Here is a 22,035-nt window from a genome sequence, read left to right on the forward strand (position 1 = left end):
TACCTAGGTCAAGACTTTGCTTTTGCCCTTCTGTGGCCCTATGCTTTCCCATCTCTGTAGTTGTGTGAAATGTCCTATACCAGTCTCATTTCATACTGCTGAGGGTATAGTACATTTCTATGGGCTTCAGATCCTTCCCTCAACTCAGTATAGGGCCTTAGAAGTTGGCAGATCCTGGTGATGCCTCTGCCTAGGTTTTGAAGCCTCTGTGCTCGGGATATTTTTCCTCAACTTTTCTAGGGCATGACAAATCAAATTTTTCTATCCAAACTGGAGGTATTTCTTAAAATTTTCAAGGTTTTTAGTTCACATTTCTTTCTCACTACTGCTTCCAGGCAGTAATCAGGCTAACTATCATACTGTACCATACAGAATTTTTTTCTGTCCACTACTTTTTAAACTTTATAGGTTCTTAGTTTAAATAGTTTTTTGTATTACAGTGTGTAACTGGTAGGTTTTCTGCTAAAAAAAATCACATACACACAAATATATATATATATATCTTTTATTAGTTGTTGGTAACAGGATGTTCTTTAGTCTTTTTTCACTCTATACTTGAACATTTGTACGATTTTCTAAATATTTACTTTTGACATAATAACATGTGTTATAGGAACTCTGCTTCTTAGGCCAGGGTTGACTTGGAATCAGTTGTTTTAAAAATAAAAAAAAATTCTCATGGCTTTAGTAATTAAGGTTTTTCAAATGTCTTCTAGCTTTTATAAAATCATGTATTTTTTTAAAAAAATAATATATTCTTTAATTACCTTTTATTTCACTGGCTTTAAGGGAACAGGTGATTTTTGGCTGCATGAATGAATTGTATAGTGGTAAAGTCTGAGATTTTAGTGCACATGCCATCCGAATAATGTACATTGTACCATACTACATTGTGTAGTTTTAAAAAAATCTCTCATCCCTCTCCCATCATCTCCCCTTCTGAGTTTCCAGTGTCCATTATACCTCTCTGTATGCCTTTGCATACCCATAACTTAGCTCCCAGTTACAAGTAAGAACATATGGTATTTGGTTTTTCATTCCTGAATTACTTCAGAATAATGGCCTCCATCTCCATCCAAGTTGCTTCAAAAGATATTATTTCATTCTTTTTTATGGCTGAGTAGTATTCCATGGTGTATTTTCTTAATTCACTCATCGGTTGATGGGTACTTAGGTTGGTTCCACATCTGGCAATTGTGAATTTTTGCTGTGATAAACATACATATGCAGGTTTTTTTTTTTTGATACAGTTTTCCTTTGGGTAGACACCCAGTAGTGAGATTGCTGGATCAAATGGTAGATTTAGTTCTTTGAGAAATCTACATACTGTTTCCCATAGAGGTGGTACTAATTTACATTGCCACCAGCAGTACCTAAATGTTCCCTTTTCATCACATCTATGCCAATATCTATTGTTTTTTGACTTTTTAGTAATAGCCATTCTGGCTGGGATAAGGTGATATCTCATTGTGGTTTTAATTTGCATGTCCCTGATGATTGGTGATGTTGAGCATTTTTTTCATGTTTCTTTTTTTTTTTTTTTTCGAGATGGAGTCTCGCTTTGTCGCCCAGGCTGGAGTGCAGTGGCGCAATCTCGGCTCACTGCAAGCTCCGCCTGCTGGGTTCACGCCATTCTCCTGCCTCAGCCTCTCCGAGTAGCTGGGACTACAGGCGCCCACCACCACGCCCGGCTAATTTTTTGTATTTTTAGTAGAGACGGGGTTTCATCGTGGTCTTGATCTCCTGACCTCGTGATCCGCCCTCCTCGGCCTCCCAAAGTGCTGGGATTACAAGCGTGAGCCACCGCGCCCGGCCTTTTTCATGTTTCTTGGTCATTGTATACCTTCTTTTGAAAAATGTTTATTGATGTCATTTGCCCACTTTTTGATGGGATTATTTTTTTCCTTGTAGATTAGTTGGAGTTCCTTATAGATTCTGGATATTAATCTTTTGTTAGATGCATAGTTTGCAAGTATTTTCTGCCATTCTGTGGGTTGTCTGTTTACTCTGATTATTTTTTGCTGAGCAGAAGCTTTTTAGTTTAATTAGGTCTCATTTATTTTTTTGATGCATTTGCTTTTGGTGTCTTAGTCATAAATTCTTTGCCTAGACCAATATCAGAAGAGTTTTTCCTCGATTTTCTTCTAGCATTTTTATGGTTTCATGCCTTGGATTTAAGTCTTAAATCCATCTTGGGTTGATTTTTGTATATGGTAAGAGATAGGGATCCAATTTCATTCTTCTACATGTGGCTATCCAGTTTTCCTGGCAACATTTATTGAATAAGGGTTCTTTTCCCAATTTTCGTTTATGTATGCTTTGTCAAAGGTCAGTTGATTGTATTTGGCTTTATTTCTGGGTTCTCTACTCTGTTCCTTTGCTCTATGTATGTACTTTTATACCAGTACCATGCTGTTTTTGTTACTGTAGTAGCCTTGTAGTATAATTTGAAGTCAAGTAATGTGATGCCCGCAGATTTGGTTTTTTGTTTAAGATTGCTTTTTGGTTCCATATGAATTTTAGGATTGTTTTATCTAATTCTGGGAAAAATAATGTTGGTATTTTGATACGAATTGCATTGAATCTGTAGACTGCTTTGGGCAGCATGGTCATTTTCATTATATGGATTCCTCTAATGCACGAGTGTGGGATGTATTTCCATTCGTTTGCATTGTCTGTGATTTCTTTCAGAAGTGTTTTGCACTTCTCCTTGTAGAGATCTTTTACTTCCTTGGTTAAGTATTCCTAGGTATTTTATTTTATTTTTTTGCAGCTATGGTCAAAGGGATTGAGTTCTTGATTCTCAGCTTAGTCATTGTTGGTGTGCTACTGATTTGTGTACTTTGATTTTGCAACCTGTGACTTTACTGGATTTATCAAATCTTGGAATCTTTGGAGGAGTCCGTAGGATTTTCTAGATATATAATCATATCACTGGCAAACAGAGATAGTTTGACTTCTTTTCCAATCTGAATGCCTTTTATTTCATTCTCTTGCCTGAGTGCACTGGCTGTGGCTTTCTGTATGTTCTTATTTTTAAAGGAGAAACTTTTACCCAAAATGAAAAAATTATTTCGATTAGAAATTGGAAGAAGTACTCTGTAAGTATTATTTTTTACATAGTCAAATTTGGTGGTTTAATTTTATTATTTCTGGATCTTGCTGTCATTCATAGCATACATTTATAAAAGTTTATAAAAGTGTTCTTTATTTTCTTCCAACATAAAGTTATTAATTTAATTAGTGCATTTGGTATTTGCCAGGAGTTCTGTAGGAATCATGAGTAGCTTTTGGGCTTTTCTGCATATAAAAGTGTAAGTATCATATTATGTAATAATTCATGTAATTATCCTTATTTAGGAATGTTTAATGTACTACTTTTTTCTCTTCACAGATTCTGTCAACTTTTAAGAACAAATGCACCTTATAGCTCATGGAAGAAAAAACACAAATCAAGACATTTTTGGGTTCCAAGTTGCCAAAGTATGGAACAAAATCTGTAAGAAGTACATTGCAACCAATGCCAAATGGGACACCTGTTAACTTATTAGGAACTTCCAAGAATAGTAATGTCAAAAGTTACATCAAAAATAATGGCTCGGATTGTCCATCATCTCATTCATTTAATTGGAGGAAAGCAAATAAATATCAACTTTGTGCACAAGGTGCCGAAGAGCCTAACAATACTCAAAATTCACATGATAAAATAATTGATCCTGAAAAACGTGTTCCTGCTCAAGGAATGTTTGATAAAAATGGGATAAAGGGAGGTTTGAAAAGTGTTTCTTTATTCACATCAAAGTTAGCAAAGCCATCCACTATGTTTGTGTCATCTACAGAGGAGCTAAACCAAAAGTCTTTTTCTGGACCATCTAATTTGGGTAAATTCACCAAAGGCACATTATTAGGAAGGACTTCATATTCTTCGGTCAATACTCCAAAATCACAGTTGAATGGATTTTATGGAAACCGGTCGGCTGGTAGCATGCAAAGGCCTAGAGCGAACTCCTGTGCCACCAGAAGCAGTTCTGGAGAAAGCTTAGCTCAATCCCCAGACAGTAGTAAATCTATTAATTGTGAAAAAATGGTAAGGTCGCAAAGTTTTTCACATTCCATTCAGAATTCATTCCTTCCACCTTCATCTATAACCAGATCACATTCCTTTAATAGAGCTGTGGATCTTACAAAGCCTTATCAGAACCAACAGCTATCCATTAGAGTGCCTCTACGGTCAAGTATGCTAACAAGAAATTCCCGGCAGCCAGAAGTACTCAATGGGAATGAACATTTGGGGTATGGATTTAATAGGCCTTATGCTGCTGGTGGAAAGAAGTTGGCTTTACCAAATGGCCCAGGTGTAACTTCTACTTTAGGTTATAGAATGGTTCATCCCTCTCTACTGAAATCTAGCCGATCTCCATATTCTGGGACTATGACAGTTGATGGAAATAAAAATTCACCTGCTGACACATGTGTAGAGGAAGATGCTACAGTTTTGGCTAAGGACAGAGCTGCTAATAAGGACCAAGAACTGATTGAAAATGCAAGTTACAGAACAAAAAACAACCAGACCATGAAACATGATGCTAAAATTAGATACCTGAGTTCTGATGATGTGGATGACATTTCCTTGTCGTCTTTGTCATCTTCTGATAAGAATGATTTAAGTGAAGACTTTAGTGATGATTTTATAGATATAGAAGACTCCAACAGAACTAGAATAACTCCAGAGGAAATGTCTCTCAAAGAAGAGAAACATGAAAATGGGCCACCACAGGATATATTTGATTCCCCCAAGGAAAATGAAAAAGCCTTCAGTAAAACTGATGAGTGGATAGATATAAGTGTCTCTGGTAAATATTACTTATCCTAAGTTTTTTTGCTTTCTTTTAAATAATATAACTGAACTTACATTTAGGATTATCTTCAGGTAGATTTCAAGATATTATCAGTTTCATGGAGGGTTTAGACAAAATTGAGGTGGGGCAACGTTTATTTTCCTGTGACTTTTGCTCCATACCCCATTTTTCACCCTATCCAAGACAATATTAATAAAACCACTCTTTGTTGTTCTTTGGCTGTTATACACAGCCTATTCCTGCTTAGTATATGCAGTGCTTCTAAATGACTTCCCCTGCTTACCTCAACCAGTGTGGTATGCCATTAAACAAACCATCTCTTCTCTTAGGATAGCATTTCATTGCTATTTGTTAAGAGTAAAGCTGTACCAAAGGGGATACAATGAGATAATATAGGTTATGTCTAATCTGATGGATTTTTTTATCCTAGAAAATTTTTCTTGTTTAGCAATTTTTGTAGATACACTTTCTGAGAGAGCTTTATTTATTTATTAAACTGAAGAAAGTGAAATAATACCTGTTAAACATTTCCTCTTATGTTTGGTTATCCTGTTACTAAATGCAGGAGAAAATGTATTTGGTATTTGTATGCCCATATACCTGAATAAAGAACAACTAAAGGGATTAGATATAGACATGTGGTATAATCAGGGGACTAGATCATGCATAGAAATGCATGTACAAACCCTTGATTGTCTGTAGGTCTTCTAAAAGAGACTGCCGGAACAAGTTTATTTCCTTATAGGGAGGCAATTATGAGTACCCTACATTATTTAATCTATGAAGTTAAATAGTGTACACAGAGGAAAAGGAGTTTCCTGGCCAGTGTTTAAAAATAAATATCTTGGGAAATATAGGAATATGAGGGTTTATTTACATTTTTGGAAATATTACAGAAGTGAAAGATGACTAAATGAATTTTCTTTTCCTCTATTAGAAAATATTTCAGTAGGTTATTTTAAAGATTTTGGCTCTTGATGTTTTTATTGCTTAGGATATAGAAAATGCTACAGTTATGAGTGCTTTTCTTGAGCCAGCTTTTTTGCTATGATATATCAAATTATTAGCACTTAGATTTTTAGGACATGAGAAACAATTATATTTTTGTGAATCAATAACCTTTTTTCTCTTGAAGACAGGAGTGAATGTACAAAACATACTTCTGGGAATAATTTGGTTTCACCAGATACAGACTACAGAGCTGGTTCTTCGTTTGAACTCTCTCCATCTGATAGCTCTGATGGAACATACATGTGGGATGAAGAAGGCTTGGAACCCATTGGAAATGTCCATCCAGTTGGGAGCTATGAGTCCTCTGAAATGAACAGCATAGTATGTATGGATTTATATACTCTTGGAATATTTTGTTTACCCTACTATAGAGAGACTTGTGATATGATTGATTTTTTTAAAAAATTTATGAATTAACTTTACTACTTTGAGAAAAGGAAATTCATATTTGTTAAGAGCCTATAAAATATCTGACTCTAATATGAAATAAAGCGTGGAGAATATATGACATTTGACTTAAATATACTCAACATGTTTACATATATATTCATCATACATATGTGCATACTATATTAGTAGGTTAATCTGTGCCACTGGTTCTCAAAGATTGGGGGAGGAGGTCAATGACTGAAGGTGGTTTTGGTTGTCGTATTGATGAGTGCTTCTTGGCATCTAGTGGGTAGATGCCAAGGATGTTGTTTAACATCCCACAGTCCACAAGACAGAGACCACAATGAATTATCGAGCCTAAGATGGCAGTAGTGCTGCTGTTGAGAGACCTTTGTGCTGTACTGAGGTAACACTGAAGTGCCAACTCTCAGTGGGATAATGCAATACAAGTGTATTATTTTACTCTTAGAAAGTCTGTTGTGGGTCTGGACAGCTCTCTAGGGCAGCTGTCTTTAGTGATCTAAGCCGCTTTGATTTTGGGGCTTGACCGTCTTTTGAGGTCCCTTCTTTTCACTATGGCAGAGGAAGAGAGTGCCAGAGGGTCTCACACGTATAATTACTTGCATTGGCCTGCAGACAACACTTGGCACTTTTGTTCATGATCTGTTGACCAGAACTAATCATGTGGTCCCATCTAAACACTAAAAGGACAGGAACTGTAATCTTTGTGTGTGCCTGGAAGGCAAGGGAATCAGGTATGGGCAAGTGTTAGAAGACCTGCCATGAATTTATATGTGCATATTTTAAGAAACATGGCAAGTAATATGGATAATATGCCATATGGGTAAAGTGTAATTGGTATGTTTAAAGTGACTCATTGCAGTTATTCAGTATATAAAATATGATTTTCCAGTAGTTGTATGGGAAAATTGGCAGTCTTTGTGGATATATTAAATTCCAAGTGGATTTCAGGCAGTGTAATTTTCTATGCTCCTGTAAACCTTTTACTTAAGCCATTGTTACCAGAGGCTTAAATTGCACAAACATGTTTTTAACCTCTATCAACACCTTGCATACAAACATTTAATTTAGTGGCAGTGTCTTCATCTCATTAGATAAAGGAGGCTCAGAAAAGATAAGTTTAAGACCTTACATGCTGTCTTACTAGGAGTTTTAAGGCAAATATGATTAAGTGCAAATGAACATGGTGTCCAGCAGATGGCAGCAATAAACCACGTAGTACCTGACAGTTTCTGGAGGCTAACCACCTTCATTCAGTTCATTGTTCCTGTAACTAATCACAAAATAGCTTTCTCTAAAAGATTTCAGAATGCATCTGGATTGACTGTTAGTCCTTAAGGTCCATGAGTTTCCTCCTTGTTCAGTAGGTTTATGTCTATGGTATGGGAAGAAAAAAACATTCATTCTGTGCTTTGGAACAAGATGGTGTTTCTCTTTCTCTTCTGATCTGATCTCTTCTGATCTTCTCTTTCTCTTCTGATCTCAGACAGAGTCTGAGAAAGGATAGAGAATTGATGGGAAAAGTTGAGAACCGTGTGTTGAGTTCTCGTACAGTGATGTTGGATTTACCATTTTTGCTCTGAAGTTACGTGAATTTTTTGTTTTGTATAAATTTTAGGCGTGTACCTGTTCAGAATTGGTGGGGTTTTTTTTTTTTTTTTTGGTGAATTGGACTTTCCATCATTACTTAGTGATCTTCTCTATCTCTAATTATGCTTTTTGTTTTCAGACTCCTTTTTTTTCCAAATATTAATATACCTTACCAGTTTTATTTATATATTTTCCCTTCTTTTACTATCAGCCTTTTTTATGTATAGCAAATAGTTCATTATTTTAAAATTTTCAGTTTGTCTTTTTCTTTTGAGTAGTGAGTTTAATCCTTTTATGTTTGCATTTATTGCTATACTTGGACTTTATTTACTCTGCCATCTTATTATTTTTATTTAAATTGTCTTGCTTTTTTTTCTGTTTCTTTTTCCTTTTCTTTTTTTTCCTAAAGTGGTTCAAAGTAGTATCTCTTACTTAACCCCCAGAGACTTTTAGCATATTCTCACTTTTCTTGTCTCTGCAACACTGCTTCTACCAGTCCAGGTCAAGATAAGGAGCTTTCACTAGAATGTACATCAACTGTGTCACTTCTAACACAGTTTAGTTCCACCCACTGTTCATTTCTGCTGACATTGTTTTTGTAGTAAGTCTTCCTTTTTGAAAGAAACAGTGTGTTGATATACATTCTGGTGCAGTCTCCTAATCATGTCAAGGATCCCAACAAATAGTTTGTAGACTGACTACTTTTCATAACACCAGTCTAGAATCCCGGCTATTTATTTGTTTAAATGCTACCAGTATTATGCAGAGGTCTAATTTACATACAGTAAAATGCACAAATCTTCTGCAGACAGACCGGAGAATTTTGATAAATGTGTATGCTTGTTTGACAGTCATCCATATTAAGATATAGAATACTCCCATCGCTCCAGAGTGTTCCCTTTCTGTCAGTCATTCTCTTACTCTGCAATCACTGTTGGTTTCTGTCACTATAAATTAGTTTTGACTGTTCTTGAACTTTATATAAATGAAATCATGAAGATGTGCTGGTTTATATCTAGCTTCTTTTCATTAATACTATGTATTTGTCAGTTACAGTTTCTTTACTCTTGTATCATATTCCTTTGTGTGAATATACTACAACTTATTGTTCATGGGCATTTAGGTTGGTTCCAGTTTCTGGCTATTAGAGTATTGCATGATTGTGAAGATTTTGATGTATGTTTTTTTGGTGAACACTTACTCATTTTTGTTGGGAAAATGTGTAGGAGAGAGATTCCTAGGTTATAGGCTATGCTGATGGATAAAGATGCTGTCAGTGTTTCAAAGTGATTGTGCCTGTTAACACTCCCCATTGGCAGTAGATGAACATTCCAGAAAATTCACCTTCTTGTCTATTCTTGGTGCTTTCTGCCTTTTTGCATTTTTGCTGTTTTGTGGGTATAGTAGTATTGCATTGAGATTTTGTCTTGTATTTTTTGGTAACTACTCACAGAGCACCTTCACATCTGTTTATTGGGCCATTAGGATATATCCTCTTCTGTCAGATGTCTTCTGTTGGGTTTGTTTTCTTAATGATTTGTAAAAATTCTTCATATTTTTTGATATAAATATTTTATTTTGTATCAATATGTAGATGTTTGTATTCATGTGTATATTTACATTTTATATATGTAGAGTGTGTTCTTTACTGTGAGTTGCTTTTGAAATCTCTTAGTAGTGTCTGTTGATATAGAACTTACCAATTTTGATATTGTCCAGTTTTACAAGCTTTCCCTTTACCGTTACCACTTTTTTAAAAACTGTTTGTGAAGTCTTTTCCCACCTTAATATCATGAATACATGTTTCAATGTTTTGCTCTAAAAGCATTATTTATTTTTAACCTTTTACCTGTAGGTCTCTAGTCCCCATCTGGAAATTATTTTTGTGTATGGTTTGAGATAGATGTCAAGATTATTTTAGTCATCTTTCCCCCACTGTACTTCAGGGTCATCTTTGTCATAAATCAATGACTGCGTGTATAAATATTTCATTGCATAGACAAATATTTCTGTTTATTTTGTCAGTTATATGTTATTTTCATTATTGTAGCTTTAAAATAAATTTTGCTGCCTGGTAGGGTAAGTCTTCCAGCTTTGTTCTTTTCCAAGATTTCCATAGCTCTTCTTAGCCTTTTGTATTTCCAATTAAATATTAGAATGAGCTTGTCAATTTCCAGAAAGGACCTGCAGGGGTTTTGAATGGGATTGCATTGAATTTATAGATGATTTTGGAGAGAATTGACATATTTATGATGGAGATACAGTCCTCCATTAATTTCAGACTTTAGAAATACTTCTTGCTAATGTTTTATACTTTTCTATAAAATGTTACACATATTTGATTTTGACACTGTAAGTGGTACCATTTTTATAATTTTATGAATTTTTGTTGTATGTACAAATATACCTGATTTTTGTCATGTAAATTCATCTACTAGTTATAATAATTTGCCTGTGGATGATTTTGGAACTTGTATATACACTCTATAATCATACCATTTGCAAAAAAGTTGCCTCACCACCCCAGCACTTGCCCTATTACATGAGTTAGGACCACCAACGTAGTGTTGAATTGAAATGGTGATAGAATTTCAGAGAGAAAGCCTTAATAGCTCACCATTAAAGTTTTTGGGAGTTGAGAGGGAATTTAATCAGAATATGGAGGTTCTCTTTTATTTTGTTTGCCGAATTTTTGTTGTGAATGAACATTAAGTTTTACCAAATGCTTTCTCTACATCTGTTGAGATAATGAAATTTTTTTTGTGTTAGTGTGGTAGATTGCATGGCTTGATTTTCAAATAGTAAACTACCTTTCCATTCTTAGAATACATTCACTTGGTCGTATTATCTTTTCAAATGTATTATCTTTTCAAATGTTGTTAAACTAGATTTTCTAATTTTTAAATTTTAAAATTATTTTTTAAAATTAATTTTTTTTTTTCTTTTTGAGACGAAGTCTCGCTCTTCTCACCCAGACTGGAGTGCAATGGCGCAATCTTGGCTCACTGCAACCTCTGCCTCCCAGGTTCAAGCGTTTCTTCTGCCTCAGCCTCCTGAGTAGCTGGGATTACAGGTGCCTGCCACCACACCTGGCTAAATTTTGTATTTTTAGTAGAGACAGGGTTTCACCATGTTGACCAGGCTGGTCTCGAACTTCTGACCTCAGGCGATCTGCCTGCCTTGGCCTCCCAAAATAGTGGGATTACAGGCATGAGCCACCGCGCCCGGCCTAAAAATTAATTTTTAGAAAAGAGATAGGGTCTTGCTATATTGTCCAGGCTGGCCTTGAACTCCTGGTCTGAAGTAATCCTCCTCCCACAGTCTCCCAAGTAGCTGGGACTACAGGTGCGTGCCACTATACCCACCTCTGCTAATAGTCTGTGTTTTTGCATGTATGTTCCTGAGTAAGATTGTTCTACTCTAATTTTCTTGTTTTTCTACTGATGTTCTTGCCATGTTTTGGTATCAAGATCATGCTGGCTTTATAATGAGTTGAGAAGTGTTTCTTATTTTTCTGTCCTTTGAAAGAATTTGTGTACAACGAATGTGCTTACTCCTTAGGTATGTAAAAGAATTTGCCAGAATTCAGCCTTCCGGACCTGGAGTTTTCTTTATGAGAAGGTTTTTAATAACAGTTTTAATTTTTAGATATTGGCATATTAAAATTTGTATGTATATTCATGTTGGTTTTTGAAAATTTGTCCATTTCCTCTAAACTTGTCATTTGTTGGTGAAAGTTGTTTAGGATTATCCTCTTTTTAACATCTTTAAGGTCTTATAGGGACGTCTCCTTTTCATTCTTAATACCGGTTATTGGTGTTTCCTCTTTTTCTTCATTTCCAAGAACCAAATTTGGGCTTTGCTGATTTTTCTATATTGTGCTTATTTTCTGTTTTTATTGATTTTGGTTTATATCTTTATTTCTTTTCTTCTACTTTTCTTTAGTTTAATTTGTTTTTTCTTTTCCAAAGTTTTTGACATGGAAACTAGATAATTGATTTTTAGCCTTTCTCCCTTCTCTGGCATATGAATGAATTCTCATAAAGAGAAGTCTTTATTATTTGGGAAAGAATGCATTCAGTAAACACCCTAGTAGTAAATATAGCAGTTAGTTTCTTTTTATGTGCGTTGTTTCAAAATTATGAATTCTAAGGCATGTTGTATGGGCCATTTTCCTTAATGCATTTATATATCCATGAACAATATACAGTATGATTTTGTATGTATTTTACAACTTAGGTAAATGATACATAATATTCTACAGGTTTCTTTTTTAACTCAATTTTATGTTTTTCGTGTATATGTGTATTTATATTGTTCTAATTCATATTTATTACTTTATAATACTCTGTCATTTGAATATACCAGTATTTTTCTCTGTTCCCCTGCTAATCTACATTTCAGTTATTCTTTATTGCTAATAATAATGTCTACATGGTGTAGCAGTGAACATTCGGATTCAATTCTCTTTGATCATATAAGTCAGTTTCTTTAGGATATAAACCTAGCTATAGCGTTCCTAGGATATAAAACTAGGAATAGTGTATTTTCAACTTTAATGATATTATCAGACTTCTCCCTAAAATGGTCCTACCAGTGTATACCTTTCAGTAGAGGATGAGAATTTCTGTCACTCCTCATCTGAACCCCATATGTCGTCATCTGACTTCAACATTTTAATCAGTCTGGTGAGTGTGAGATGATACATAATTTTAATTTACATTTACGCCATTGTTGATTTTGTCATTTTTTTCACACATTTTACTGGCTGTTTTGTTTCCTTTTATGTAAATTTTTCCTTCACTGATTTTTCAATTGGGTTTTGCCATTTTTCTTATTGATACAGAAGAGTTTTTTATGTGGTTGGAATTTAATTCTTGTTAAATGTGTTGCAGATAATCTTCTCTGAGCCCGTTGCTTCTGTTTTGTTTTTTGTATCTTTTTACCATTCATAGTTTTTACTTTTGACAGTTAAATTTAGTAATGTTTTTCTTCATGGTTTTTGCTTTACATGCTCACGTATGGCATGTGTGTGTAAGACACCCTTTCCCATCCTGAGGCCATACAGGTATTTTGTTTACAGAGAGGTGTTATTGCATAATGATTAAGAGCCAGGGCTCCGGAACAAGCTAAGTTAAAACTCCACCTCTGTCATGTACTAGCTGTGTCTCCTTGGATTCTCTGTGTTCCTTTTTTTTTTTTTTTTTGAGACAGAGTGTAGCTCCGTTGCCCAGGCTGGAGTGCAGTGGCACAATCTCTACTTACTGTAAGCTCCGCCTTCCCGGGTTCACGCCATGCTCCTGCCTCAGCCTCCCAAGTAGCTGGGACTACAGGTGCCCACCACCACACCAGGCTAGTTTTTTTGTATTTTTAGTAGAGATGGGGTTTCACCGTGTTAGCCAGGATGGTCTCAATCTCCTGACCTCGTGATCTGCCCACCTCGGCCTCCCAAAGTGCTGGGATTACAGGCGTGAGCCACCATGCCCAGCCTCTCTGTGTTCCTTTTTAAAAAATATAGATGGTAGTTGTACCCACCTCCAGGGCTGATGTTAGGAAGTCCATGCCTGAATGCTATGACAGTCATGTGATTCCCTGGTGATACTGGTTGTTATTTTGAGTATCATCTCTCACTAACTCATGGGATTACTGTGAACATTAAATGAGGTCATATATATAAAGTACTTATTAATGCCAGGGATATAACACGAGCTCAACAGATGTTTGTTATTTTGCTTTCTAATTGTTTTGTTTTACATTTAAGACTTCATCCGAAGTTGGTATTAGGCACAATAATTTATACTCATTAATATTCTTCCACAATATACTTGGGGTGCTATGCAGAAAAGAGTTAATGTCGCAGGTCTTAGATTGCTTCTTAGATAACCTGCCTGAAAGGTTGGCCCTTGGCTGGTAAACAGTTCCTTAAACTGCTATAAAACTTTTCATAAATGATAAGAGTACAGTAGGTTTGCTGTGCCTAAACTGTTTGCACAGATAATGTGATTTATGCTGAATACCTGCTTTCCTCCTGGGTGTCTAGAATTTTGGTATGTGCGAGGCAGAGGGTACCCACAAGACCATCCCCCAGTGAAACCTTGGGAGCTGAGTTTCTTAAGAACATCCATGGTGGGCCGGGCATGGTGGCTCATGCCTGTAATCCCAGCACTTTGGGAGGCTGAGGCAGATGGATCACCTGAGGTCAGGAGTTCAAGACCAGCTTGACCAATGTGGTGAAATCCCATCTCTACTAAAAATACAAAAATTAGCCGGGCGTGGTGGCACGTGCCTGTAGTCCCAGCTACTCGGGAGGCTAGGAGAATTGCTTGAACCCGGGCAGCAGAGGTTGCAGTGAGCCGAGATCATGCCATTGCACTCCAGCCTGGGTGACAGAGCAAGACTCTCAAAAAACAAAAAAAAAGAACATCCGTCGTGGACAAGACTTTGCACTCTTTGCATGTATTGTCACAACTGTTTGCTGGAGAAATTAAGCACATCCTGTGTAACTCCATTGGGAGAGGACTCCTGGAAGCTTACACCTGATTTTGCCCCATGTGCCTTTTCCTTTCTTATTTTGCTTTGTATCCTGCTGGAATAAATCTTAGTTGTTAATATTACTGTATGCTGAATCCTTTGGCTCCTTTTAGTAAATTTTCCGTTTTGGGAGTGGGCTTGGGGACTCCTGACACAGGTACTGATATGAAGTTATCTTTGTTTACTTCATGATAGCATTTTTTTGTTTATCATCTTTTATGTTAGTCCTTTGAAATAGCTATGGACCACCTACTACCTTTGGTTTCAGACTAGGATGAATTCTAGAGGAATTGAGTAAATTGGCACTGATAGGTTGGGAAGTAGTTTACTACTTGCTATACTCTCAGTCTCAGAATTTTTGAACTCAATAAACTTATAACTGATATTTAACTTTCTTGAAGATTAAATATAGCATTTTTTCTGGTAAATATTATAATCATTGTATGTGCACAATCTTAGGCAAAAACATTTTTTTTTCTCTTGTAAACACAGTGAGCCATACTCAGAATCTTCTTTGCAGCAATGCTATGACAATACGAGAGCTCTCATTGAAGAATAGTTGAACTATAATGTCATGATGACTGATTTTCTAACACTAAAATATTTAGGAGGTGATAATTTTAAATCATCACATGGAGTGCCTTTATTTTTGGAATGATTTTTATAGGAGGCCCAAAGAAGTGTTTGAATCAGATCATCACGAAAGTATCTGGCTTTATTTTCGTTTTATCAGCTTGCCTTATCTTCACATAGTGGGCAAGTTTAACTCCTTATTTAAATGAGATTCTTGTTCACTTTAAAAGGTAGATCCAAAAACTTACTTGTATGCTTTTGACACACCAACAGGTAGGTATGCCTTCATTTTCATGAGGCTAACACATTTTATTTACATTTCTTTATCTGTGTTTTACTAAGAGGAGAGCTGGCTAGATTTGGGTTTCTACCTTGTGATTGATGCAGCTAGACTTTATTGAGATTTAAATGTCTGCTGAATGTCATAATATTCTTAGCAGTGTTTGTGTGGGTATATGAGTTCCCTAGATTATTTGCACTGAAATTTGGAATTTCTCTACTCCAAAAATGTAGAAGAAAAATATAAAAATATCAAACCTGGCTTATATTTGCCTTATTTGGTTTTGAGTTTTAGAATGAATTTAGGAAATTTTTAATTGCTCTCTAATTTTGTATCTGTGACATTTTACTTAGCTTGGGTTATTTTACTCTAAGGAAGAGACCAGAGATGCTTTAATCTTTATTTTATTTTATTTTATTTCATTTTATTTTATTTTTTATTTTGAGACGGCGTCTCCCTCTGTCGCCCAGGCTGGAGTGCAGTGGCGTGCGTGATCTCGGCTGACTGCAAACTCCGCCTCCCGGGTTCACGCCATTCTCCTGCCTCAGCCTCCCGAATAGCTGGGACTACAGGTGCCCGCCACCATACCTGGCTAATTTTTTGTATTTTTAGTGGAGATGGGGTTTCACCATGTTAGCCAGGATGGTCTTGATCTCCTGACCTCATGATCTACCTACCTCAGCCTCCCAAAGTGCTGGGATTACAAGCGTGAGCTACCGTACCTGGCTGAGATGCTTTATTCTTTCTAACGTGTATTCACATATACTGTCTCAGGTGGTTGCACCTTCTCTACATTTTGCTAGTTTTTCACTTTATTTAACAGTATTATACTACTGTCAAACTGTTTTCATTAAACTCTGGTGAGATCATATTGTCGTTGCTTTAAATCCGTATCTGAATAACAAAGATCAGAGCAGAACTAAATGAAATTGAAATTAAAAAATCATAAAAATGATCAATGAAATGAAAACTTGGTTCTTTGTAAGGATAAACAAAATTGACAGGCTGCTAGCTAGATTAGCCAAGAAAAAAAGAGGAAAGATTCAAATAAGCATGATCAGAAGTGATAAAGGTGATTTTACAACTGATACCATGGAAATACAAAGGATCATCAGAGACTACTATGAACATCTCTATGTGCACAAACTAGAAAACCTAGAGGAAATGGATTAATTCCTGCAAACATAGCATCCCAAGATTGATCCAGTAAGAAATAAAAATAATGAATGATGAAATTGAATTAGTCATAAAAAAACTACCAACTAAAAAAAGCCCAGGACCAGACAGATTCACAGTCGAATTTTACTAGGAATATAAGAGAGCTGGCATCAGTCTTACTGAAACTATTCCAAAAAATTGAGGAGGTGGAGGAATTCCTTCTTAACTCATTGTATGAAACCATTATCATCCTGGTACCCAAATCTGGCATGGACACAACAAAAGAAAAAAACTACTGGCCAGTATCCTTGATGAACACACATTCAAAAGTCTTCAACAGAATACTGGCAAACCAAATCAAACAGCAACTCAAAAAGATAACTCATCATGATCAAGTGGGTTTTATTTTAGGAATGCAAAGATGATTCAACATACGCACATCAATAAATATGATCCACCACATAAACAGATTAAAAACAAAATCCATATGATCATCTCAGTAGATGAAGAAAAAGCATTTGATAAAATCCGGCATCCCTTCATGATAAAAACCTTCAGCAAACTAGGCATCAAAGGAACATACCTCAAAATAGTAAGAACCCTATATGCTAAACCTGTAGCCAACATCATACTGAATAGGCAAAAGTTGAAAGCATTTCCCCTAAGAGCTGGAACAAGACGAGGATATCCACTCCCATCACTCCTATCAGCGTAGTCCTAGCCAGAGCAAACAGGCAAGAGACAGAAGTAAAAGCCATCCAAATTATAAAAGAGGAAGTAAAATTATCTGTTTGTTGATGATATGATCTTATACTTAGAAAACCCTAAAGATTCCTCCAAAAGACTTTTAGAATTGATAAGTTCAGTAAAGTTTCAGGATACAAAATTAGTATGCAAAAATTAGTGGTATTTCCATACACAATCAGTGCTCAAACAGAACCAAATTGAGAGCTGAAATCAATTTACAGTAAACACACACACACACACACACACACCCGTAGGAATACATTTAACCAAGGAGGTGAAAGAACTTTACAAGAAGTACAAAACACCGATGAAAGAAATCATAAATGATACAAACACATTGAAACATTTCATTCTTATGGATTAGAAGAATATCATTAAAATGACCATACTGCTCAAAGTAATCTACAGATTCAAGGCAATTCCCATCAGATTACCAACATCACTTTTCACAGAATTAGAAAAAGCAATCCTAAAATTCATGTGGAACCAAAAAAACACCCCAAACAGCCAAAACAATCCTAAGCAAACGGAACAAAGCCAGAGGCATCACATTACCTGACTTCAAACTATACTACAAAGCTGTAGTAACCAAAACAGCATGGTACTGGTATAAAAATAGACACCTTGATTAATGGAACAGAATAGAGAACCAAGAAGTAAAGCCACATACATACATCTGACTGAACTTCGACAGAACCAACAAAAATAAACTACGGGGAAAGGACACCCTATTCAATAAATGGTGCTTGGCAGATTGGCTAGCTATGTGAAGAAGAATGAAATTGCACCCCTGTCTCTCACTATACACAAAAATTAAGATGGATTAAAGACTTAAATGTAAGATCAAAAACTATAAAAATCCTTGAAGAAAACCTAGGAAAAAGTCTTCTGGACACCAGCTTAGGCAAAAGATTTATGAGTAAGACCTCAAAAGTAAATGCAACAAATCAAAAATAGATAAATGGGATGTAATTAAGTTTCTGCACAGCAGAAGAAACAACTGAGTAAACAGACAACCTACAGAATGTGAGAAAATATTTCCAAACCATGCATCTGAAAAATGACCAGTATTCAGAATTTACAAGGAACTCAACAAGAAAAAAAATGTATAACTCCATTAAAAAAAATGGGCAAAGGATATGAACAGACATTTCTCAAAAGAAGACATACAAGCAGCCAACAAACATAAAAAAAAATCTCAACATCAGTAATCATTAGAGAGATGTAAGTCAAAACCACAGTGAGATTCCACCTCACACCAGTCAGAATGGCTATTATTAAAAAGTTAAAAAATAACATATGTTGGTGAGGATGTGGAGAAAAGGGAATACTTATAACACTGTTGGTGGGAATGAAAACAAAATTAGTACAACCTCTGTGGAAAACAGTACAGAGATTTAGCAAATAACTAAAAATAGAATTACCATTTGATCTTTTCCTCTGGGTAGATGTACTACTGGACATCTACCCAGAGGAAAAGAAGTTATTATATCAAAATGATATCTGCACTTGTATGTTTATCACAATAAACGTAAATTATCAAAATAGCAAAGTTATGGAATTAACTTAAGTGTCCATTAGTAGTTGATTGGATAAAGAAAATGTGGTGTATATACACCATGGAATACTATGCAACCATAAAAAAGAATGAAACTGAGACTGGGCCTGGTGGCTTATGCCTGTAATCCCAGCAGTTTGGGAGGCTGAGGCAGGCAGATCACTTGAGGCCAGGAGTTCAAGACCAGCTTGGCCAACATGGCTAAACTCTGCCTCTACTAAAACTAAAAAAATTAGCCAGGCATGGTGGCACACACCTGCGATCCCAGCTACTCGGGAGGCTGAGGCACAAGAATCACTTGAACCCGGGCAGAGGCTGCAATGGCGGAGGCTGCAGTGAGCTGAGATTATGTCTCTGCACTCCAGCCTGGGCAACAGAGCAAGACTCTTTCTCCAGAAAACAAAAAACAACAACAAAAAAAGAAGAATGAAGCTGTATTCTTTGTAGCAACATGGACGAGCTGGAGGCCATTATTCTAAGTATAATAACTCAGAAACAGGAAATCATATACTGCATATTCTCACTTGTAAATGGGAGCTAAACAGTGGGTACACATGGACATAAACATGGAAATAATAGATACTGGGGACTTCAGAAGTGGGGAGGATGTGTGGGGGATAAGAGTTGAAAAATTAACTATTGGGTACAGTGTTCACTGTTCAGGTGATGGGTTTCTAGAAGCCCAAACCTCACCATTATGCAACATGTTCATGGAGTAAACTCACACATCATGAATCTAAAATCTAAAAAAAAATCTGTATCCATATTCAGGGCCTTTTTCATACTACTGCTACCTTGCCTACATTCCCAGGCTAAGACCATTTGAGATTATTTATATTTTTCTTAATGCTCCCATCTATTCCTCCTTTAAGGCTGTATTCAGACTTTTATTCTCTCCCCTTCCCCTAAGGGTTAACTGTTCAATGATGAGACCCTATAGCACTTTAAATCACACCCTGGTTTTCTGCCTTTCTCCTTCCTGTTACATCGTGAGGACAGCTTCTTTTCATCTTTCTGTGCTGTGATACTGACTTAGTATGTGTAGGTACTCGATAAATGGTTCTTTCCAGTTAGAATTAATTACTCCTTTCTTCCTACTTTCTGATCATGTTGCTTCCTCCTACTTTTGGCACGTTATTTCAGTTTATAGTATGCTACTTTGTATTGATCTTCATACCTGCACTGAAGTAATTTTAATTTTTTGTTGTTGTTGTGTTGAGTCTGGTTCTGACGCCCAGGCTGGCGTGAAGTGGCACAATCTCAGCTTACTGCAAGCTCCGCCTCCCGGGTTCACGCCATTCTCCTGCCTCAGCCTCCTGAGTAGCTGGGACTGCAGGCGTCCGCCTCTACGCCCGGCTATTTTTTTGTATTTTTAGTAGAGACCGGGTTTCACCATGTTAGCCAGGATGGTCTCGATCTCCTGACCTCGTGATCCACCCACCTCGGCCTCCCAAAGTGCTGGGATTACAGGTGTGAGCCACCGCGCCCGGCCACACTGAATTAATTTTGAAGACAAGGACTGGACTTTTCTTTTCTTTTGTTTTTTTGAGATGGAGTCTTGCTCTTCGCCCAGCCTGGAGTGCAATGGCACGATCTCGGCTCACAGCAACCTCCACCTCCTGGGTTTAAGCAATTCTCCTGCCTCAGCCTCCTGAGTAGCTGGGATTACAGGCACATGACACCATGCCTGGCTAATTTTTTGTAGTTTTAGTAGAGACATGGTTTCACCATGCTGGCCAGGCTGGTCTCGAACTCCTGACCTCATGATCTGCCCGCCTTGGCCTCCCAAAGTGCTGGGGTTACAGCGCTCCTGGCCTGGGCTTTTCTTCAGTAAAATTCTCATTTTCTGATGCTTATGCCCCTTTAACTCAGGTTTTATCCTACATCCTGCATCAGTATTAAGTTTCTTCTTAGTATGTATGTTTAGATTCTATTGCTTTGGGTTAGAATAAAGTCTCTAAGTTTGGTTTGTGATCCATAAGGTTATTTCATGGCTGGACTTTGCCTTGTTTACATTTGTCCTTTCACTGTGAGTACATAGCCTTTTTTATCTTTTCTACTGAGGCCACTGTAGAGTGTTATTTTCCCCATTCATTCATACTCATGAAGTGGTGGGAAGGGTTGGATAGATGGTGTTGATGATCTCTACAAAGTGATGCAGAAACCAGTGTACTTGTACCTATTAAAAAGTGACAGCAAAAAGTACAAATGACTCCCCCCCACCCCCTTGAGCCATTTACACATAAGCTTCCTACCTGAAGCCCTATGGCCTTCAGATACTTTAATACAGTAATTCCCAAACTTTCTGGCACCAGGGACTGGTTTTGGGAAAGACAGTTTTTCCATGGGCTGGAATGCAGATGGAGATGGTTTTAGGATGAAACCCTTCCACCTCAGATCATCAGGCATTAGATTCTCATAAGGTGTGTGCAACCTAGATCCCTCATGTGCGCAGTTCACAATAGAGTTCACTCTCCTATGAGAATCATTTGCTGCTGGTGATCTGACAGGAGGCGGAGCTCAGGCAGTAATTCTCATTTGCCTGCTGCTCACCTCTTGCTGTGCAGCCCAGTTCTTAACCAGCCATAGACTGGTACTGGTCCATGGCTCAGGGGTTAGAGACTCCTGCTTTAATGTATATTTCTTGGAAACAAGAACATTTTCCTATATAATCACAGAATAACCATTCACATCATGAAATTAACATGAATGCATTACTACCACCAAATCTTCGGACCCCATTCAAGTTTCTCCATCTGACCAATAATAACTTTTTTTTTTTTTAGTTGTCAAATGATCCTTTATTGAAATATTTTCCTTTGTGCTTCTTAACTAGCTGGCCATTCTACCGCATCACTGTTTATGTCATCTATGATGTCATGAGGGTGGCGGCCATCAGCATTGCAGCCCACAGACTAGGCAGCCCCCAGGATCTCTTTAATCGTTCCAGAGAGTTTTCTGGCTAAAGATCAGTGCCACATCTGTCGAGCAATGTTGACAATCTCATCAAAAGTGATATTTTCACCTTGTTTAATATTTTCCTGTTTCTTTCTGTCTCCTGGCAGTTCCTTGAAGGCTTTGATGATCGGGGCAGAGGGAGAAGGTACCACGTCAATCTGGGCCTGTCTATTCTGAATAGTCAGTTTCACTGTAATTCTCAGACCCTTCGAGGTATTGGTTGCCCTGGAGGCCGATCTTGGGGGCCAGTGCAGACGTGGCATTGACTTTACCTCGGTACACCTCAGATACACAACTTTGATCTCAAAGCTGGGGTGGAACTTCAGCAGCATGGTGGAGGTAGCTGGTGTCGGATGAAC

At 36.9% G+C, this 22,035-nt stretch overlaps 1 protein-coding gene across 5 annotated transcripts in view; it reads left to right on the forward strand.

Moving 5' to 3' along the window:
- The window catches only part of CCSER2 (coiled-coil serine rich protein 2), a 187,127-nt gene that overhangs the window by 38,268 nt on the left and 126,824 nt on the right, over positions 1-22,035 (forward strand). For all 5 annotated transcript variants that reach the window (XM_030797951.1, XM_030797953.1, XM_030797954.1 and 2 more), the window contains 2 exons: positions 3,395-4,853; positions 5,995-6,191. In XM_030797951.1, the coding sequence (XP_030653811.1) occupies positions 3,434-4,853; positions 5,995-6,191 (1,617 nt within the window). In that variant the 5' untranslated portion in view covers positions 3,395-3,433. The remainder of the gene's footprint in view (positions 1-3,394; positions 4,854-5,994; positions 6,192-22,035) is intronic.

The sequence above is a fragment of the Nomascus leucogenys genome, chromosome 18 (assembly GCF_006542625.1).
Source record: "Nomascus leucogenys isolate Asia chromosome 18, Asia_NLE_v1, whole genome shotgun sequence".
In the NCBI taxonomy this organism is placed as follows: domain Eukaryota; kingdom Metazoa; phylum Chordata; class Mammalia; order Primates; family Hylobatidae; genus Nomascus; species Nomascus leucogenys.